We start from the raw sequence: 20,957 nt of genomic DNA, 5'->3' as shown, positions 1-20,957 counted from the left end.
GGTCCTTCACTTCCTGAATGAAAACATCTTGCTGTACTCCTTTTACAAGTGCCAACTTTGCCCTATTTAGCTCAGATGTAACGATAAGCTGTAGCGGTATTGTAGAGTACCGTTCATATAGAGTGTCGACATTTGAAACGTTTTGTACCACTGCAACAAGCTTTCTTCTCTCTAGCATATCCTCCGGTGAGGTATCCAACGTCACATTACGAGGCCAGTCTTCTTCTTTTTGAAGCCATGTTGGTCCACATTGTCAGATTGTGCTGTGTAAAAACTCACTCGGCAGTAACCCACGGGAAACTTGATCAGCTGGATTATCACAACTCTTAACGTGATGCCAGCTACGTCCATGTGTTAGAAGCTGGATTTCAGAAGTGCGATTGCCAACGTATTTGGTGATGCGCGAATCCAACACAGTGTAACCATTCAGTCGGACCAGAACCATCAACGTATTCCTTCCATTCGCAACGCCGCGGAAACTCTAGCATACAATCTGGCTCCCAAACGTGCAGCGCCGAGCTCTAAGCGTGGTAATGACACTCTTTTCAACGGTGCCACACGCTTTAGATGCGATTAGCTTTACATTTGCTTGGCCATCTCTTTCAACTGTTCGTGCATACATGCATGCACCGTATCCTACTTCGGAGGCATCACAGAACACATGAAATTGGGTCACAGTTGAATCAGCAGCAAAAATGAAACGAGATACCTTAAACCCATGCAGGAACGGTAATTGGCTGTAGAAATTGGACCATTTAGTATTGATTTCATCTGGTACAACATCATCCCAGTCACCTGCGGCTAACCAGACATGCTGCAGACAAATTTTAGCCCACGCAACTACAGGTGACACAAGCCCTAGTGGGTTGTAAAGCTTGGCGATCTCTGAACAAATTTTTCGCTTTGTCCATTGTATATTGTCGTTTGTAGCATGCACCTCGATACTAAGGCAATCTGATTTGATCTCCCACACCCCTTCTAATGTTTTTACCTTCACTGGTTGCTCATGGTGCAATTTGGTTGTATTGTCGACTGCTTCCGCTAGTAGATCTTCCAGTACTCCTGGCTTATTCGAGCTCCACTTCCGTAATTGAAATCCCCCCTTTGCTAATATTGTCTGAACATCAACTTGCAGCCTTTTCGCTTTTTCGACAGAATCCGCCCCCGACAGAAAGTCATCCATATAAAAATCCTCTTCTATGGCCAATGCGGTCTCGCTATGTTCGCTTTTACTATCAATGGCCATCTGCTTCAATACACGCGTGGCCAGAAATGATGATGGGCTTAAGCCATACGTGACCGGCTGAATTTCAAATTCCATCGTTGGTTCTGACGGGCTGAAACGCCATAATATCCGTTGGAGAGGTGTATCGTCTGGATGTGTGCGGATTTGCCGATACATATTTTCTACGTCCGCGACCAGTGCAACAGTATGCTTACGAAAGCGAACCATCAAATCAAATAGATCATCTTGTATCACTGGACCGGTTAGTAGCGCCTCATTCAAAGAATAGTTGGTTGAAGTCTTGGCTGAGCCATCGAATACCACTCGTATCTTTGTCGTTGAGCTCGATTCTTTAAATACGGCGTGATGAGGGAGGTAGCAAACTGTCCTTTCATTAGTCCGTATGTCATTTACTACTCCTATGAGTTTCATGTGCCCTAGGTCAATATATTCCTGCATAAACTCGTTATATTGTTTGCGTAAATTTATGTCCCTTTCCAATCGTCTTTCAGTCTGTTGAAATCCACGCATTGCCATATCCCTTGATTTACCGATTATGTTGTAGAAACCCATACGTTTTGGGTACCGCACTATGTAACGTCCGGCTGCGTTACGAGAAAACGTATTGCAAAAATAATTTTCACAGTCCTCTTCTTCTAGGGAACACGGTAACTTTTCTGGGAGTTCTTCAGTGGCCCAAAATTTCTCAATTGCCTTGTCTAACGAATCGACCAACATTAGGTAACAGCTGACCCTTGGGGTGCTCGTAGCATGCTTCACTTCACCTGTCGCAACCCAACCAAACACAGTGTTCATGAATTTTGGCAGCTCATCATGGATTTTGCGCATTTGAAACCGGCACCGTTCAGAAGATGAAATTCATAAAAGGACTGCGCTCCAAGAACCATGTCTATGGGAACAGATACATAGAATTCTGGATCAGCTAAAACCATTTATCTGCGGGAGAGTGACGAGTGGCTGGTTATTGATAACCTTTCCTAAAACCAAAAAATCCATCTACAGATTTTTCGAATCCTTGACCCGATTGTGGCAGACACTTCGCACGTCGTTTGTCCTTTAGATTGTCCAATTCCAATGATTTCTGACCTTTTGTTTCGCCTCAGTAACATAAGGAGTTGGGCTAGTTGTTCTGACATTAAGTTGGCTTGTGAACCAGAGTCCAATAGTGCTCGTGCAAAATGCTTTCTTCCCCAAACTCTCATCTAACGGCAACTCGCTGAACTGGGGACATCGCGCGAAAAAATTTTGTCCGTTACACACAATGCATGTTGGACTACCTTCAGTAACCGAGTTAACTCTCTAACGGGCAACATCGTGAAAACGATGCGATCAAGCAAATGACTACTTGTTCATAAAAGTACACACAAAAAAAGCTCAAGTTTTGATTTTAATGCAAAACTAATTATCTGGAGGAACGCTTGGTAAGAAATAGTCCAATTTCCGTTTTTCGTTTTTCATAGCTAACGCTTTACCCAGATAATTTTCCAATCCAGATATATTACAGAATTGAAATAAAGAATGAAAATTACTGACAGAAAAAATTAGGAATCAATTATTTTATTCTAGATGTCATTTTTCTTCAAAAGTGAAAAAGGAAACATTCGCGCGATAATTTTTTGGAATTTTCCTGAATTCTGGATTTTGAAAGATGATAACTGTTCGGTAGTTTGATGCACTCCTTCCGAGTGCCCCCCGTGCAGCATAAATTCTCTTGATAAGATTACTGTCGTTTAGCTCGCTGCACGGAGGAAACGTATAACAGTTATCACTGCTGCTGGACCAAATTTCGAGACATGATCAGTAGCTAATAAATCGCCAGATCGATCGGTCACATATATACATATTGTTTCTTTACACGATTAAAATTTTGGAACGAATAAAAGTTAGTTTTTCATACACCGCGTGTGATATAAATTTTTTGGGTTTTGACAAACCCAACGACGGAAAAGGATTTCCCTACAACCAGCATCCCACAGCCTGTGTCCTTGGTCTACTGAGAAGGGTCCGCACACTGGTGCCGTGACCAGGATCAGTGCCGTGGGATATTGCCTTGGACACCATTTTGTTGCATCGATTAGACGCCAAGATTTCGCCATTGCATCTCGTTTGTTCAACTGCTCCAAGACGTGGACGGATCATCGCGCTGTGATAAAAGATAAAGGCATCCATTGTCGTTATCTCCGAAGTGCTATTGTGCACGCTCTGTTTTTTATTCGCTTCGTTCACTACTTACTAGACGAACACAATTCTTCAATCGACCGACGATCAATTGGGCGACGGATTCGTTTCGAGAATCTGATACCGGGCTGTAGGACCTAAACGGTAGTTCTGCAGAATTTTCCAAAATCAACTGTAGCTACCGAGGGCGAGTCACTAATAATTTTGCTGCTGAATCGATTACTACCTGCTGACGACGACATCTCTACAAACCGATTGGAGCATAATTGCTGTTGGCTGTTAATCAATAAATACAAGGCCTGATTAATTGGGCTCACAAGTGAGCCTCTCTCCAATTTCGATTTCCGTAAAGTTTTGTGGTGCTGTGCTTCGTACTTTTCAACAGGGGATCTATTGAAGGAGTGGAATTTTGCTGCGGTTGGCGATTTTATTAAAATACAAGGCCTATTTAAATAGGCTCACAGGTGAGCCGAAGAAGCTGAAGCTGAAGCCGAAGGTACAGGTACGAGACAGCATTGTCGACTTCCTTATGCGCACGGAGCGTTTCCTGAAGCAGTTTGATCCGGCCAATCACGCTCTCCAGGTGCAAGCACGGATCGACAAGCTCGACGAAAAGTGGGACGAGTTTGAGGAGGTTCAGATACAAATAGAGGAAATGGAAGAACACGAGGAGAAGACCGGTCAGCACAAACAAATCCGGGCCGAGTTCGAGGAGTTGTACTTTCAAGTAAGAGTAGGGTTGAAATCAAAGTTGCCGTCTTCCATCTCGAATTCCTCCCCCCTTCCACCGAGGCAGCTACTCTCACGGGACCATGCGCCAGAATTCAGTTGCCAAAAATAAACCTGCCAGAATTCAATGGGGAATTCGACAAATGGTTGTCGTTTTATGACACATTCCGATCGCTAATCCATAGCAATACGGATTTGAGCGCGATACAGCGGTTTCACTACCTACGAGCGTCTCGGAAGGGTGAGGCGCTGAAAGTAGTAGATGCATTTCCAATGAGTGAAGCTACGGGCCTGCTTGGTCTGCTTTGACTAAGCGGTATTCAAATGTGTACTTGCAGAAGAAGCGACATGTGAACGCTCTGCTGCATTTTCCTAAACTGAAAAAGATGACTGCAAGCGGAATCCATGACGTCATCGATTGTTTTGATCGACATCTAAAAATCGTAGATCAATTGGGGGAAGTGTCTGCGGGTTGGGGTGCAATGCTGACACAACTATTAGTATCGAAGCTGGATGACGTCACGCAGAAACATTGGGAAGAATTCGCTGTAAAGAAAGAAGAACCTACATACCTTCACGTAATGGAATTCTTGGAAGGGCAAACACGGATACTTGATGCAATATCGGTCGACCAATCTGCTGAAAGTCATCATGTATCAACTTTCTCTACTACACCGTTCAAGAAATCCATGCGAAAACTCTCCGTCCACACAACTTCAGAAAACGCGTTGCCGAAATGTGTATTTTGTGGTGGACCCCATTCTCTCAGTAATTGTTCGGATTTCATAAAAATGACATTGGATAAGCGGTTCCAGTTCGTCAACTCCAAGAGACTGTGTAGTAATTGTCTCTATCGTGGCCACTATGTTCGAGAGTGTAATTCAAATTATCGCTGCCGAACGTGTAAGAAAAAGCACCACACTCTGCTACATCGTGGGCTGTCGACATCAAATTCTGGTTCTACGGCTGATGCTCAGGCTACGAAACAATCTGGTGTTTCTACAACTACAGCGGCCGCAACAGACGTCCTTCAACCATCTATGCAGAGCTCGGTAGCTACAATCTATGCGGCTAATGTTGCTGCGGAATCACGTGAGGTGCACGTATTCTTATCGATGGTGCTCGTCTCGGTGAAGGATTGCAACGGGCGGTTGCATATAGCGAGAGCGCTGCTCGACAGCGGATCGCAAGCAAATCTGATTTCGGAGCGGTTAAGTCAGATCTTAAGGTTACCGAGAAAAGCAACTAATGTGCCAATCGCGGGTGTTGGCAGTTCGCGGATACAGATAAGCAGTAGTGTGACTGCTACAATCGGTTCCCGTATTGCAGATTATTCGGTGCCGATGGATTTTTTGGTTATTAAAAGGGTGACGGAGGACCAACCTTCAACGACGATTCCGATCGGCAGCTGGAATCTTCCATCCGACATTGCCTTGGCGGATCCAGGTTTTCATAAGCGAGCTCCGATTGACATTCTTCTGGGTTTGGAATACTTCTACGAGTTCTTGTTGCTTAATAACAGTAGAGTTCAAATACAGCGTGTAGGCGAAGGGCTTCCACTTTTCGTCAGCACCGTCGTCGGGTGGATTGCGGCTGGCAAAGCAGATTTAGGAAATATGAACCTTGTTCCGTGCTGCCACGCTACGGTCAATACAACTACTTTAGAGGAAAAAATTGAGCGTTTCTGGGCGCTTGAGGAACTGCAAGAGGCACCAAAGCTGACTGTGGAAGAAAAGGATTGTGAAGAGCACTTCAAACCACACATTTTCGTGACCCAACGGGGCGTTATGTGGTGCATCTGCCGAAGCGAATGGGTTTTGAGCAGATGATCGGTGAAATGAAGGATATGGCGGTACGAAGACTTGTTCAACTAGAACGGCGGTTAAGCAAGGATCCGGAACTACGCAGGCAATACAATGAAGCAATGCAAGCTTATTTGGATCAAAATCACATGGGTATCGTTCCGGAAGAGGAGCTGAAGCGCGATAAACGAATCGCTTTCTACTTACCTCACCACCCCGTCTTCAAAGAGGCAAGCGCGACTACTAAGATTCGGCCAGTTTTTGACGGTTCAGCTAAGTCGTCATCCAATTACTCTCTGAACGACGCGCTGATGATAGGTCCGGTAATCCAGGACCCTCTATTTGATCTGCTTCTACGATTTCGCAAGCATTTGGTTGCTCTCGTTGCTGATATTGAGAAGATGTACCTACAGGTGACGGTACACCCAGAAGATACTCCCTTACTCCGGATTCTGTGGAGATTCTTGCCTTCGGAACCAATTTCAACGTACGAGATGACTAGGGTTACCTTTGGGTTAGCCCCATCATCATTCCTTGCTACGCGATGTTTGCAGCAGCTGGCCTATGACGAAGGTGATCACTACCCACGAGCGAAGGTGGCGCTTGTTCGTGACTTTTATATCGATGACTAAATCGGAGGAGCAGACTCTGAAGAAGAGGCTATTTTGCTGCGGCAAAAATTGAAACAACTGTTGTCAAAGGGTGGTTTCAGACTGCGAAAATGGGTATCAAGCTCGAAGAACGTGTTAGCAGGATTGGCTGCTGATGAATTGGGAACGTCATCTACACTTAGCTTCGACCAAGAGCATGTTAAAACGTTGGGAGTCAACTGGCAACCAGGGCCAGATTTGTTAAGCATCGACGCGTCGGGTCTCACAGTAAGCGGACAGTGGACTAGGCGTAAGGTATATTCCGTTATCGCGCAATTATTCGATCCTACCGGCATTACAGCGCCTGTTATTGCATGGGCCAAGATTCGTATGCAGCTACTCTGGGTGGCTACTCAAGGTTGGGATGATCCATTATCGGCGGACTTGGAGAAACAGTGGGCAGATTTCTGTCAGCAGCTGCCATTACTTTCCAACATCAAGGTGGATCGATACGCGTTTATCGATAATCCAATGCTGATACAGTTCCATACATTTTCGAATGCATCCGAAGCCGCCTATGGTGCATGTATTTATGCTTGCTCAATTAGTCAGTTTGGGCGGATCAAAGTCGAGTTGGTAGCAGCAAAATCTCGTCCCGCAAGTCTGAAGAAGGCTACGCTTCCAAGGTTGGAGCTGTGTGGAGCTTTCGTTGCTGCAAAACTTTACCGAGCTACCGTTCATGCACTCAAGATGGAAGAGGTTGAGGCTTGGTTCTGGTCAGATTCGACTGTTGTACTGTCATGGCTGAAGCTGCCATCATACGTTTGGCCAACATTTGTCGCAAACCGAGTCTCTCACATTCAGGAGCTCACTAAGGGACATCGGTGGAACCATGTCAAGGGTACGGAAAATCCAGCTGATCTTGTATCCCGAGGCGTCATGCCAAGAGATCTTCCTGATTTACCGCAATGGTTTCATGGTCCCCATTGGCTGTCACTACCCGATCATCATTGGAACACTAAAGAGCAGTTGGAGTACGAGAAACCATCGGAGGAATTGCTGCAGAAGAGAAAAAACGTTCTTGTGGTAACGGACCACACACTAACCCATCCAATTTTGGATCGCTATTCGTCCTACTGGAAGCTTTTGCGAATTACCACGTACTGTATAAGATTCATCCGAAGGTGTCAACGCCGTAAGCCGCCCCCCATTACCCCATCACTCAGCGTTAAGGATCTGCAACAAGCCAAATATGTTTTGGTGCGATGCGTTCAACGAGAGTCATTCGCCGTAGAGATCAAGGCGCTCGTTAATCATCGTACCATTCATGCTCATTCGTCACTGAAGCTGCTCAACCCGTTCCTGGATCAACTGGGCATACTTCGAGTTGGTGGCCGGCTAAGACTTGCTACAGAATCGTACGCCGTTCGGCACCCCATGATTATTCCAGGCAACCATTCTTTCTCACGGAAAGTGGCAGTCGCATACCACGAAATTGCACTTCATTCGGGCCCCCGTATGACACTCGCGCAAATCAGGCAAGAGTTCTGGCCTTTAAAGGGTAGAGGACTGGCAACTCATATTTTTTGCAATTGTATTCGCTGCTTTCGAAGCAACCCTGTCTCAATTTCACAACCCCCTGGTCAGCGCCCAAAGCCTCGTACAACTCCCACTCGTGTATTCGCTGTCACCGGAGTCGACTATTGTGGTCCGATCTATCTGAAGCCCGTGCATCGTAAAGCAGCATCCCAAAAGGCCTACATCGCCGTCTTCGTGTGCTTCAGCACAAAGGCTGTTCACCTAGAGCTAGCAGGGGATCTCACTACTGCCGCCTTCTTAGGCGTCTTGCGACGCTTTATATCCCGTCGAGGTCTACCTGCCGAGATACATTCGGATAACGGCCTCAACTTCCAAGGTGCTAGCAACCATCTTCGAGAGCTCACTCCCGGGCATTTTCTCACGGGTGCCTCTCTTCTGACAATTCCTGAACCGGATTATGCAGGTGTCCCCACAAATCGACTGCAGCACTACCAACAAATGCAGCAGCATTGAAGGAGATGGAAACGAGAATATATTTCACAACTTCACAACCAAAATCAACGATTTCCCCAAGCAACGCAACTGAAGGTTGGCCAAATGGTGCTGCTCAAGGAGGATGGACATGCGGCTACGGAATGGCCTCTAGCCCGCATTATTGAAATTTTCCCGGGTCCCGACAACGTGGTTCGGGTAGTAAAGGTGCGAATCCGAATGGTTCCATCTACAAGCGTCAAGTCTCACGTATATGTTTGCTACCATTCGAGAAATTTGCCGCCTCACATTCAACGAACGACGGCCATCCACAGTCTGCAGGAATCCCAAATGGAAATTAGGTGAAAATGAAGAAGATTGCCTTTCAAATGTTATTGAATTATCATTAAGCTATTATTACGTTTAGTTAGACTATGATGTTCATAAATTCCTTCATAGAATTTAGGTGGCCGGCATGTTCGGTAGTTTGATGCACTCCTTCCGAGTGCCCCCCGTGCAGCATAAATTCTCTTGATAAGATTACTGTCGTTTAGCTCGCTGCACGGAGGAAACGTATAACAGTTATCACTGCTGCTGGACCAAATTTCGAGACATGATCAGTAGCTAATAAATCGCCAGATCGATCGGTCACATATATACATATTGTTTCTTTACACGATTAAAATTTTGGAACGAATAAAAGTTAGTTTTTCATACAGCGCGTGTGATATAAATTTTTTGGGTTTTGACAAACCCACCGACGGAAAAGGATTTCCCTACAACCAGCATCCCACAGCCTGTGTCCTTGGACTACTGAAAAGGGTCCGCACAATAACTTTAGAACGCATGGTCAGAATGCTGTGATATTATTATCAAAACTAGGTTGACCCGTCGTGGCTAGCCACAATACCAAAACCTTTGAAAATGTAATCTGGTTTACAGTTCAGTAGCACGTAAAATTTATTAGTGAAACAGCTCTCAAATTGGCAACATTCTATTGATTAAAACACATGTACTCTAAAAAGGAAGCAAATGGGGCTTAGATAAAAGGGCAAAAATCTGTCAATCGCGAGGAACGTGCTGCTCGAGGGAGTACATTTTGCAAAAGTACTCAATTTTAGAACCATGTCTCGATTCGGTCTCACCAAAATCATGATTGTAGAAAATATCGATTGAATTATACCGGTCGGTTCAGTTTAGCAACAAAATCATGGAACAACACGTTCCATATAAACCACATTTTGGTGAATTCTTGTTTTTTTATCATCAAAGTTTAAATGTGTTCCTTGATAAAACACCAGACTGTGTTTAAGAAAACACGCTACATCACCTGTGTGTGATTCAGATACCATCCCACACCTAATTCGGTAAGGGTTTTAGCTACGCGTCTCGTCAGAAACTCCGAAAGAAGCAAATGTAGGTACATATAAAGATACTCAACAGGATATGCGTTTTCGCGCTTTAATTGAGTATGCGCTACACTCTGATAATCAATTATAGCTTGATAAAATCATAGGCTGCCAAATCACAGGTTTACTCCATCAATCTCAAACGGTTGACGTTTGCTTCAAAAATTTGTTTTTAAAATCAAATGTTTTTATTCAAGCGCAGAACTTGTTGAAATCAGTATCGCATTATGTGGCAGCCCGAGGGGGGCTCCGTAGTCGCAAGGTTACCGAGTCTACTTTGACAAGCGAGTGGTCGTGGGTTCGAATCTTAGTCGAATCAGGCCATTCGGTGTCAAGTGATTGGTTTTATTCTCAGGCCCCTCCATTTACCCTTCCTTCGTGCTGAATTTTATATTTACCCTCTGAAGCCTCTGGACAGTGCAAATGTCCCTCCTATAGTTAAGTGTACTGGTCAGAGGTACGAATGAGTCCTCGCCAGGGACGGCTATAGTAGGGGATAGCGCTGGCAGCGAGTAATATGTGGGTAAAGTAGATCATGCTTTGAAGGAAGGGTAAACCCCAATACAGGCAAGCACGCATACAATTTAATAAGCATATCGCTCACTCAATAGCGATTATGGCAAAAAGAAATGCAGTGCAGGTCATACAGCAAGCACCCGGGCGCTATTACAATAGATCAACTATACTAGCGCAGTAATGAGTCCACACATGGAAAAAAATGTGGCAGCCCATCAAATTGCCTAATTCACCAACCCACCCACTGACTGAAATCATTGTTACCTTCACAACGCGTGTTTGGTTCTAGAAAATTTTTCATTCAACAGCTTGCTTGGATCTAGCGTTACAGTCAGACACAAGGAAACTATATATAGTAAATAAATATATAAAGGAAACTATATACAGTAATGTCAAGAAGTCTTTCCTGAACAAATTTTTTATATTTTCACTTTAAAATAAATTTCGTATGTGGCTCTGAAACTTCAGAAGCGAAGGCCGTCTACAGACGGTCTTACCCGTTAGAAGGTTAATTCAAGTGATGAATCGGGCTCTAAAGGTATCGAAAAAGGGAAGCCATTTTTCATAATTTCCGTCGAACACCGGCAAATTTATTTGAGGCAGGCGCACGTACGTTTGCACGCTCGTTAAAGCAGTAGCACTGGTTCACGAGGGAGGATTAGTAGTAGTAGCTTGAAGAAGTTTCCTAGTTAACCCTGCCCTCACCTCAAAATACCATAGAAATCAGCTCTAGCTTGCCGATTTGCATCCACGTGGCTCTCGTATTCGTCGCAGCCTTGAATATCTGATAGTATCTCCTCGAACTCGTCCCACTTGGTTTCCAATTTTTCCAGTCGAAAGTTGATCTGGTGCTCTAATCTAATCGGTCGCCTTCCAGAAAGCTTTCGGCACGCCGAAGAAAAACAATTATACCATCTCGTGCGTGAATTTTCATCTTGAATTTCTTCCCCATAATGATAACCAATGAATCAGTAACTGTAAACGAACGACACAGGAAGCACCTTTTGCTAGAGCGTAGCTTGTTAGGATAGGTACTCACCTTGTGAGCCTGTCTATAAGCCCTTGTATTAATTCAAGCTGTGATCATATGCCGTTATCCACAACGAAACTGAAACCTGCTGATGCATAATCAATAACTGCCTTGTATATCTAGTTAACTACGTAATCTTCGAGAGTGGTGAATGAACTCCTAGGTTTAAAACCACTCTCTAATAAAAATCAATACCAATAAAAAGAACGTAATCTTCCACAAACTATTTCCACATCCGAGAATAACTGTGATCCGGGAAAGCACTAGGTGATACCGTCTGTTCATATTCTTTCGCCAGCAATTGATTTAGTCCAACTACTTGCTAGTTCACATCCGTTGCCATAAATCCTTAGACCGACGCTCGTAGCAACCGGAAAAAACAATAAAGATCCAGTAGAACGGAAAGCAGAGATTATTGTGTATGGACAGCCACTCACCTGGTGAGCCTGTCTTATAGACCACAGGTCTATAGGTGAAACAGGTAAATCTCCAGGGTTATTAAAAACCAAGTTCCAAAGCTATGATAGCTGGCTTAATCCGAAAGTAAAATGGAGTCCTATTGCAAGCCACGCACCAGTTCGTGATGGCGGTATTGCTATTGTTCCTTTCAACCAAAGCGCGCCAGTTTCTTGGAACCCGATCCTGGTCACGGCACCAATGTTGTGACCTGACCGTTGCAGTCCTTAGGGGTTCCGTTCTATAATGCAGCTATGGTTGTTGCCTTTACTTAAACCCGATGCACCAACACGATTGTAGTTCTCACAAAGTAGTTTGCATGGTAGATCGTCCCGGTAAACACATAAAACGCCTTTCGTTCTAACAAACACCGAGTCGACTTTATTGAAAGCTTGTATTTGACTTTCTTAATCCTTATAAGTTCATAGTTTTGTTTTATAGTCTAGCATATATCACATTACGGATTCAATTACCGGACTTTTAGCCCTAACGAGCACAAAACAAGGACTGACTAATTGTACACGACAACCGATCAAGCAATTGTGATCAGTGTTGAAAAGTTCATAGCAGCAAAAAACTCAATGAGATTTCAAACACATGAAATTTCAACCTTTATCACAAACGAGAAACTCACATATGAATTTCTCTCGCTATTATACGCGATGCTTCTGTTGCTTTGCGATGTGAACCAAATTCAGCTGTGAGCATTTTGCTTACTTCTTCCACAGCTGGCATTTCATACAACGAACCAGAGAGCGAAAGAGAATTAACCGCCAGAGAAAACTTCAGCTGCGAAAAAAGTTAGCACACATTCATGAATTAAGATGGCAAACATATTGGCGAAATTTACGTTTTTCCTTCACGGGAATCGACATTTTCTTAACTAGAAAGTAGGAAGCCTAATAAGAGGGGGGCTCCGTAGCCGCAAGGTTACCGAGTCTACTTTGACAAGCCAGTGGTCGTGGGTTCGAATCTTAGTAGAATCAAGCCATTCGATGTCAAGTGACTTTAGCATGGGTTTATTCTCAGGCCCCTCCATTTACCTTTCCTTCGTGCTGAATTCTATATTTACCCTCTGAAGCCTCTTGACAGTGCAAATGTCCCTCCTATAGTTAAGTGTACTGGTCAGAGTTACGAATGAGTCCTCGCCAGGGACGGCTATAATATGCGGATAGTGCTGGCAGCGAGGAATAAGTGGGTAAAGTAGATTAAGCTTTGAAGGAAGGGTAAACCCCAATACACGCAAGCACGCATAAAATTTAATAAGCATATCGCTCACTCAATAGCGATTATAGCAAAAAGAAATGCAGTGCAGGTCATACAGCAAACACCCGGGCGATATTACAATAGATCAACTATACTGGTCGCAGTAATGAGTCCACACATGAAAAAAAGCCTAATAAGAATTAGATAAACATGCAGTTTAAATGTGCGTTTTAGTTTAAGTTTGCGAATTCGTTCCCTCATGCTCACTCACAGCTACGTATCGCACGAGAGAATACTTATGCCGTTCAATAAGGAATTTGTATGTATAGGGGTTAGACAAAATGACCGGGACAGGCAAAATTTTGATGAAATTCAAACGGTCATAACTTCCACAAAATTGGACATTTTTAGATGAAACCAATTGCATTCGACGGGAAAATCTTTCTAGTTTTTCTAAAACATTTCAAAATTTGCAATAGTCAGCGGACACCGGAGATATTCCGGGTTATCTGGAGGTATGTCAAAAAATGATTTTTTTCATCGCTTGTACCTTTTTCTGTCATGGAAATTTATTCATATTCATATTTTATCCCAAAACTAGATTTCATTTCCAGTCGATTGGTGAAAAAAGAACGGAAATCCGACAAGAAACAACCAAGTTACGGCCATTTTCATAATATCAGTACTAGAGATGGTCGGGTCTCGGGTTTTCAGACCCGAAACCCGAAAAAAACCCGAACCCGTCAGGTTCGGGTCGGGTTCGGGTTTGTCAATTTTACCAGGTGTCGGGTTCGGGTCGGGTTCGGGTTTGGCCAAAAAAAAATTTTCGGGTTCGGGCTTAGTGAAAAAAATAAGTCCGGGTTTCGGGTTTGGGTAATGAGAAACCGCACTTTAATGATATTTAGCATGACTCAGATATCAGCTACACTGGACTGGTTGCATTTTAGACGGTTTAGTGTTTTCAGTTTTAGATCGAGTTTAGACCAAAAGTTATATATTCCAGAATTCGCCAAAATTCGTTAGTTGGATCATGTCATAACTGCGCCCAAACTAGTGATAGGGCGGACTGACAGAAGACTAAAATTGTCGGCTATCATAAATTATTGGTTTCTACTCCGATTTTAAAAAAGTTTCGTGCCTCGGAATAGTTGTAAGTTTAGTTGTCTGAACTGTTCAGGAACACTGAACATACCATGAAGCAGAGCTGCCACAAATACAGATATTTGTGCATGCATAAATTTGGGACCCATCAATTATTTCAGTAGCTGTGATTTCTGGCTCTAACTAATGTTCCTGAATTTTAAAGTACTTTATAAACTATTTATGTTTTTTAAAAATTAGATCGAGAAAATAAAATACTCCCGAGAAAACGGTAGTCCCAAATTTATGCATGCACAAATATCTGTATTTATGGCAGCTCTGCCGGAAAGGAGGATCGCGGGATTTCCGGTCTTCTCGCGAATATTTGTAGAGTGAAGTCGATATGTTTAGTGTTGAAATCAATCCCTTTTATGTTTGCTACCTTTAAACTAAGGTGCTAGTGCTTTAGACTAAGAACTAGCTTTCGGCTATTAGATACCGGTGTAACATAATGAAACAAGATCCAAGTATTTCAAAATAATATTTCATGTAAATTTTTCTTTTCGCTTTTTACAAGTTTCATAGAAAACTTAAGAGATATTCTCGAGAAAAGTAATAGAAACGATTCTAGTGTATACTTTAATTTTTTTGAATTTTCAATTTAGTTCCAAAAGAAATAGAAGGGTGATAAAAACCTATAATTTCAAATGAATATTAGAGCTCGAACGTTATATAGAATACGAAAAGAAAACTTCCGAGATTTAAATCGAGGTGTGAGTTTTATAAAAATTAATATAAATTTCAAGTTCAGGGCGGGATCAAATTAAACATAATATAAAAATTCGGGTTCGAATCGGGTTTTGGTTTAGCCGAAAAAAAATTCGGGTTCAAGTCGGGTTCGGGCTTAGCGAAAAAAATAAATCCGGGCTCGGGTCGGGTTCGGGTTTGACTGAAAATAAAATTTCGGGTTCGGGTCGGGCTCGGGTTTGACAAAAAATAAAAATTCGGGTTCGGGTCGGGTCCGGGTTTGACAGCAAAAAAATTTTCGGGCTCGGGTCGGGTTCGGGCATGGAAAATATGAAACCCGACCATCTCTAATCAGTACTAGTAACATCTATTGCTCTGGCCAGTTTAGGACATGACGCAAACCATGTCAATATGAGCATCAAACGTTAAGGTTTTATGAGCCATTGACACTGGAAGCATTCCCAGATCCGCAGCGTGTCATGGCAACCTTGTAGCAGGTTGTAGGTACCCCGGCGGAAGTGGTCGTTTCAGGGAATATTCGAAATCATGTCAATATGGCTGTCAAACTTAAGGATTTTCAACCCTCGTTAATTTTTGAAGTTTGACATCCATATTGGAATGGTTTTGGTCATGTTTTAAAATGGTCATAAAGGTGAGACATTACTGGCAACATTTCCAGAACTGATTTCACCAAAATGGCCATATCTGGGTTGTTTCTCGCCGGATTTCCGTTCTTTTTTCACCAACCGACTGGAAATGAAATCTAGTTTTGGGATAAAATATGAAAATCAATAAATTTCCATCACAGAAAAAGATACAGATGATTAAAAAAATCAGTTTTTGACAATCCCCTCAGACAACCCGGATTATCTCCAGTGTCCGCTGACTATTGCGAATTTTGAAACATTTTAGGAAAACTAGGAAAATTTTCCCGTCAAATGCAATTAGTTTCATCTAAAAATGTTCAATTTTGTAAAAGTTATGGCCGTTTGAATTTCATCAAAATTTTGCCTGTCCCGATCATTTTGTCTAACCGCTGTATATGTACATAGCTCCAGGTAGCAGTTGAAGCAAAGCAGAATTTGATCAAGCGGGAAGGAATACGTGTGAGTTTTGTGCTTCTTTTAATTTTGATTTTTGATGAGTTTTGAGATTTTGAGTTTTTAACATCACTGATTGTGATACCTATTCATATAATGCTATTGACTTTGACCTATGTTGTTTTCGTTAAGTGTCGATCTGTCTGATATCCCGCCTCAATCGATTTTGCTTACTAACGCTAGTTCTGACGTTTCACTAAAGCTCTCCTACAGATATGATGACAATGAATTTGACAGACTTCGAACTATTATGATTTTCAAGCCGCGTTCATCACTCATATTAAGAAAGTATTAGAGGTCAGTACACCTACATATACAAATTCCGCTATTTTCCCTTCACGCCTGATCTCAATCTGTTAGATCCTATTGACTTTTTGTTTCATTACTGTCTTCTATCGTTCCCTCTGTCAATTGTAAAATCTACTGTTATAAAACCTTAATTATATGTCTGACCTCATTCGATGTCAAGACGTAGAAACAACGAGGTTGATCTATTCCATAGGAACGGAGCCTTTCCCCGAACAGCCGCGTTGAGAATCGCGGCTAACACGTTGATAAACGAACAAGTGAGTCGCAAGCGCCTGCATAGTGTCGTCGTCCTTTTAGTGAAACGAGTTATTAAACTTCTCGATCGGCGGTTTCTACAGTAGACGGAGGAAGAGGAACAATTTATGTCTAAAACTAATTCAACCTGCCAAGGACCTTAGATAGAGATGATTTCCGGCGACCATTTGCTTGGAAACAATTTGCATCGTTGCCGAATTATATAAAAAAAAATTCCAAGAACGGTATAGTGAAGTTACAGCATAAAGTGTTGTAAACAGTAAAATTCATTGTAATCTTAATGTTTTTGCATTAATATTCGTTAGGCATTTCTACCCGGGTACTTTCAGTTACACTTTTGGCTCTATCTCCACTGATTTTCAATCGAATTTTATGCAACTAGTCTTAAAAGAACCACATTAGATCGGCCTTTAATGAAAAAATATGCTGGTAAATTATAGTTTCATTTTTCCGGAGATTTTCCAGATCGCGGTGGGATTTTTTTGACGTCATGAATAGCAGATGAAATAAAACTAGAAATTTGCTTAATTCACTGCGCAAAAGTTATCCATTTTATTTGTAGTCACTAATAATGACTTATACACTATCTTGTAGAGCGCTGGTTTATGCCCCACACTTCGGAACATCCGTTGTCGGTGCTACCGGAACTCAAAAGTGGTCATTTGAAATGGTCTTCGAAAATATAGACTAATCTCAAGTTTTTAGTCTTAACCTTGAAATGAGGTCATACATATATTAATATTTTTTTGAAACGATGGTTCTACAATTGATGAAGGGACGGTAGGGGAAAGAAATGAAAATTTTTTGGTGAAGGAGGGGAAGAGCGGAAAGGAAGGGGGGGGGGATATTGGTAGCCATGCTTGACAAGTAGTCATTTTGATTCCTACCTTTTGTCCAATGCTGGAAGGTGCATGAGTCGAACCAAGCTGTAATCTGAGATTATAACCGGCCCTGACGGGTGTTGTGGGTTCGAATCCGGTTATAATCTCAGATTACAGCTTGGTTCAACTCATGCACCTTCCAGCATTGAACAAAAGGTAGGAGTCAAAATGACTACTTCAAGCATAGCTACCAATACCCCCCCCCCCTTCCTTTCCGCTCTTCCCCTCCTTCACCAAAAATTTTTCATTTCTTTCCCCTACCATCCCTTCATCAATTGTAGAACCATCGTTTCAAAACAATATTCGAAAATATGTCAAATGGGGTATCAAATCACAGGATTTTTCTACATGAGCTTTTTGGTGGACATTTGGATGTATTTTCAGCCAATCTGGACATTCCGGAACATCCGGAATCGATTCTACTGGAACTCGAAAGTGGTTATTTGAAATTTTCTTCGAAAATATCAATTGGTTTTTGAAAACAAAACATGTCCAGATCGGATTAAAATACATCCAAATGACAACTAAAGAGCTCGTGTTGAAAAATCCTGTCATTTGATACCCCATTGGCCATATTTTCGAAGATAATTCCAAATGACCACTTTTTTGTGCAACGAGAAATTCCTCGAACAATAAATGGAACACTAAAACATGATTTTCACACAAAGAATCGAACACTTTTTTCGAGTTAGTTTGTTTTCTGTGATATTAGTATGCGTTATCGATAATTTTAGCAACTGCTGCCAAATGAATTCTCAGTTAAACAATTCAATCTTTATTGTCAGATTAGCAATTCCATTGAAGTTTGCTCTTAATCTTGCAAAAAACATTTCTATGCTATACTATATTGTTTTTCCACAACAATTTAATTCAATTCTGCAAAAAAAACAGCTAAAATGCATATAAAAACTTCCCTCCATAATAAAGTAAAAAGTTCGGCAGCAGACAACAAGTTGAATTCTAACAACCAGTTGAATTGTGACGACTTTTTGTACTTTCATCTCATTAGAAAAGTTTGACAATGCCATTTATTTTGCAGTACTGCGAGTCCATGAGAAAATCGGCAAAGTTTAATCATGATACATGTTCGCCGCTTTTGTGGATAACCAAAAATTCCGCAATGAGCTGTGCCGGGAGTGCTACCGTGAAAATTGCTTTATTCGGCTAGGTGGTTACCCTTATGCTATGTTTCTTTAAGGGGAACCCAAAGTGACTGAAGTTTTTTGTGTTAGTACGACAAAAACTGTGCTAGTGCTGTGTTCATCAAAAATCTAAACGTTACCAACACACATATTTATTTACCAATTGATGGTTATTTACAAATATCAAAAAAGTTTAAAAAGTTTTGACGAATAGTCCTACGATTAAGGTGAAAGTTGAACCCAGCTAACACTTGGCTCAAAATTCGCTGTAGCTCGACGATGGCCCCGTCTGCTGCATAATTTGTCCTTCGAAACGTTTAATTGGATGTTACATTAGTATGGGTAAAATACACTGGAGCTTATCCCAACAAACATTTTAATTGGAGAGCAGTTTATTCAACCACTCTACAGCTAATTTGCAGTAAACAAGCGCTTGATAAGCTATTATAGAACAAAAATGTTCATTGGTATAAACAGCTAATCCGCAGTGAACCCGGCTACGAACATTGCAACAGCTACCACATACGATGATAAATTAGTATGCATACTAATAAAACGCATTGTGGGCCATTTTTCGATTCTTGATCTGCTTTTGGATTGTTTACTTCCTTATACAAGCTTATAGATGTGGCCACAGCAGAAAGCTCATGAAAAACTCAGTGAGTGAGTGAGTGAGTGAGTAAGTGAGTGAGTGAGTGAGTGAGTGAGTGAGTGAGTGAGTGAGTGAGTGAGTGAGTGAGTGAGTGAGTGAGTGAGTGAGTGAGTGAGTGAGTGAGTGAGTGAGTGAGTGAGTGAGTGAGTGAGTGAGTGAGTGAGTGAGTGAGTGAGTGAGTGAGTGAGTGAGTGAGTGAGTGAGTGAGTGAGTGAGTGAGTGAGTGAGTGAGTGAGTGAGTGAGTGAGTGAGTGAGTGAGTGAGTGAGTGAGTGAGTGAGTGAGTGAGTGAGTGAGCGAGTGAGTGAGTGAGTGAGCGAGTGAGTGAGTGAGTGAGTGAGCGAGCGAGTGAGTGAGTGAGTGAGTGAGCGAGTGACTGAGCTGTGTATATAGTTACTACCGTTTACGTTAGTATTTGATATTATAACTTGTACAGTGTGAAATATAGGCATAGCACTATACATTGTTGGATATTTGTGTACATCGTGGCGGATGGTGGTGGAGGAGCTGAACATATTTTGAACAAATTTACACATGTAAACTTTTTTCTTAAACCCAACCGTTCTCAAGTTGTCGCAAATTTTAAATTTACACACGGGAAATTCAAAATTTACCCACAGGATGCAATAACTTGAGAACCGCTGGTTTTAGGAAAAAAGTTTATATGTGTAAATATGTTCAAAATTATGCGTAGAATTTAATTTTGTTTAAAATTTACAAAAAAAATTTCGATATTTTTGAAAAATTTGTCTAGCTTCAAAATTTAAAAAAATCCGAAAGAGTGTCCATCGATAGCTCTTTACCGGATTTTAGTGCATAATTTAAGCTATCTTTAAAAAAATAGGTAAATCGGAAAGGGTGTTTTTGGAGATAATTGACATTTTATGATTTGTATCACGCGTGCAGGGCGCTATATCTCTGCATATTAGTGTTGACGGGAGGAAATGCTTATCAACTTAGGGACTATATTGGCACTATATTGTGCCTGATTTTTAATTTCAGGTACAATATATTTAAATTTGTCAGTTGTCACGAAGTTTTCGAGCCACCGTAAAATCAATTTTCAAAGTATAGCTCATTATGTAGTACCATTACCATTAAGGGGGGACCCTACTCTACAAGACCGAAAAATAATAGATGTTCGTGAATTTTTTTTCAGATGCTCGAATTATAGTTAAGTGTTGAGTATTTTGCTTATTGGTTAGGGTATATTTGAAAATATGTTTTGTATTTTTTGGATACCAGAATAGTGATTATTATGCTGGTGGCAGGTGGGCGCGTGAATGCCCTCTAGAAAATAGTTCCTTGCTGGCGGTACGTGCCGGGAACCTACGGAGTAACGTAGAACAGAGTTCAAGGATGATTTTGAAGCTTCAAGTCAATACCTAAATTGTTACGTAGCGGTTTTTGAAAACTCGAAAAATTACTAAAATGGCGGCAATTTTTCCAAGAGAAAGGTGTTTTTTCGTCAAAAATCGCCAATTAAGAGCTCATCAAAAATTGAAAAATTGAGATATCAAAAAACGGCTACATAACAATTTAGATAATTCATTTTTACATGCTGAAAAAAAATTTCAGCCGAATCGGTTTCTCTAGATTCTGAGATACACGTACCGCCAG

At 41.8% G+C, this 20,957-nt stretch overlaps 2 protein-coding genes across 2 annotated transcripts; one reads left to right on the top strand and one right to left on the bottom strand.

The window, feature by feature from the left end:
* Positions 1-481: 481 nt before the first annotated feature.
* Positions 482-2,074, bottom strand: LOC128739981 (uncharacterized). Its single transcript, XM_053835490.1, has one exon. It carries the CDS (start codon positions 2,072-2,074, stop codon positions 482-484), a length of 1,593 nt encoding a protein of 530 aa, XP_053691465.1.
* A 3,916-nt stretch (positions 2,075-5,990) lies between these two features.
* Positions 5,991-8,597, top strand: LOC128739980 (uncharacterized). Its single transcript, XM_053835489.1, has 2 exons — positions 5,991-6,528; positions 6,601-8,597. The coding sequence occupies exons 1-2, from the start codon at positions 5,991-5,993 to the stop codon at positions 8,595-8,597; spliced, it is 2,535 nt and encodes an 844-aa protein (XP_053691464.1).
* The last annotated feature ends 12,360 nt before the right edge of the window (positions 8,598-20,957 follow it).

Source organism: Sabethes cyaneus, chromosome 3 (genome assembly GCF_943734655.1).
Source record: "Sabethes cyaneus chromosome 3, idSabCyanKW18_F2, whole genome shotgun sequence".
Classification (NCBI taxonomy): Eukaryota; Metazoa; Arthropoda; class Insecta; order Diptera; family Culicidae; genus Sabethes; species Sabethes cyaneus.
This window is presented reverse-complemented; position numbering and strand designations above follow the sequence as displayed.

Excerpts from the sequence above, each read along its gene's own strand:
- LOC128739981 (XM_053835490.1), bottom strand. The coding sequence starts at position 2,074 with ATGCGCAAAATCCATGATGAGCTGCCAAAATTCATGAACACTGTGTTT.
- LOC128739980 (XM_053835489.1), top strand. The coding sequence starts at position 5,991 with ATGAAGGATATGGCGGTACGAAGACTTGTTCAACTAGAACGGCGGTTA. Across the intron at positions 6,529-6,600 it reads GCAGCTGGCCTATGACGAAG|ACTCTGAAGAAGAGGCTATT; the intron begins GTGATCACTACC and ends TCGGAGGAGCAG.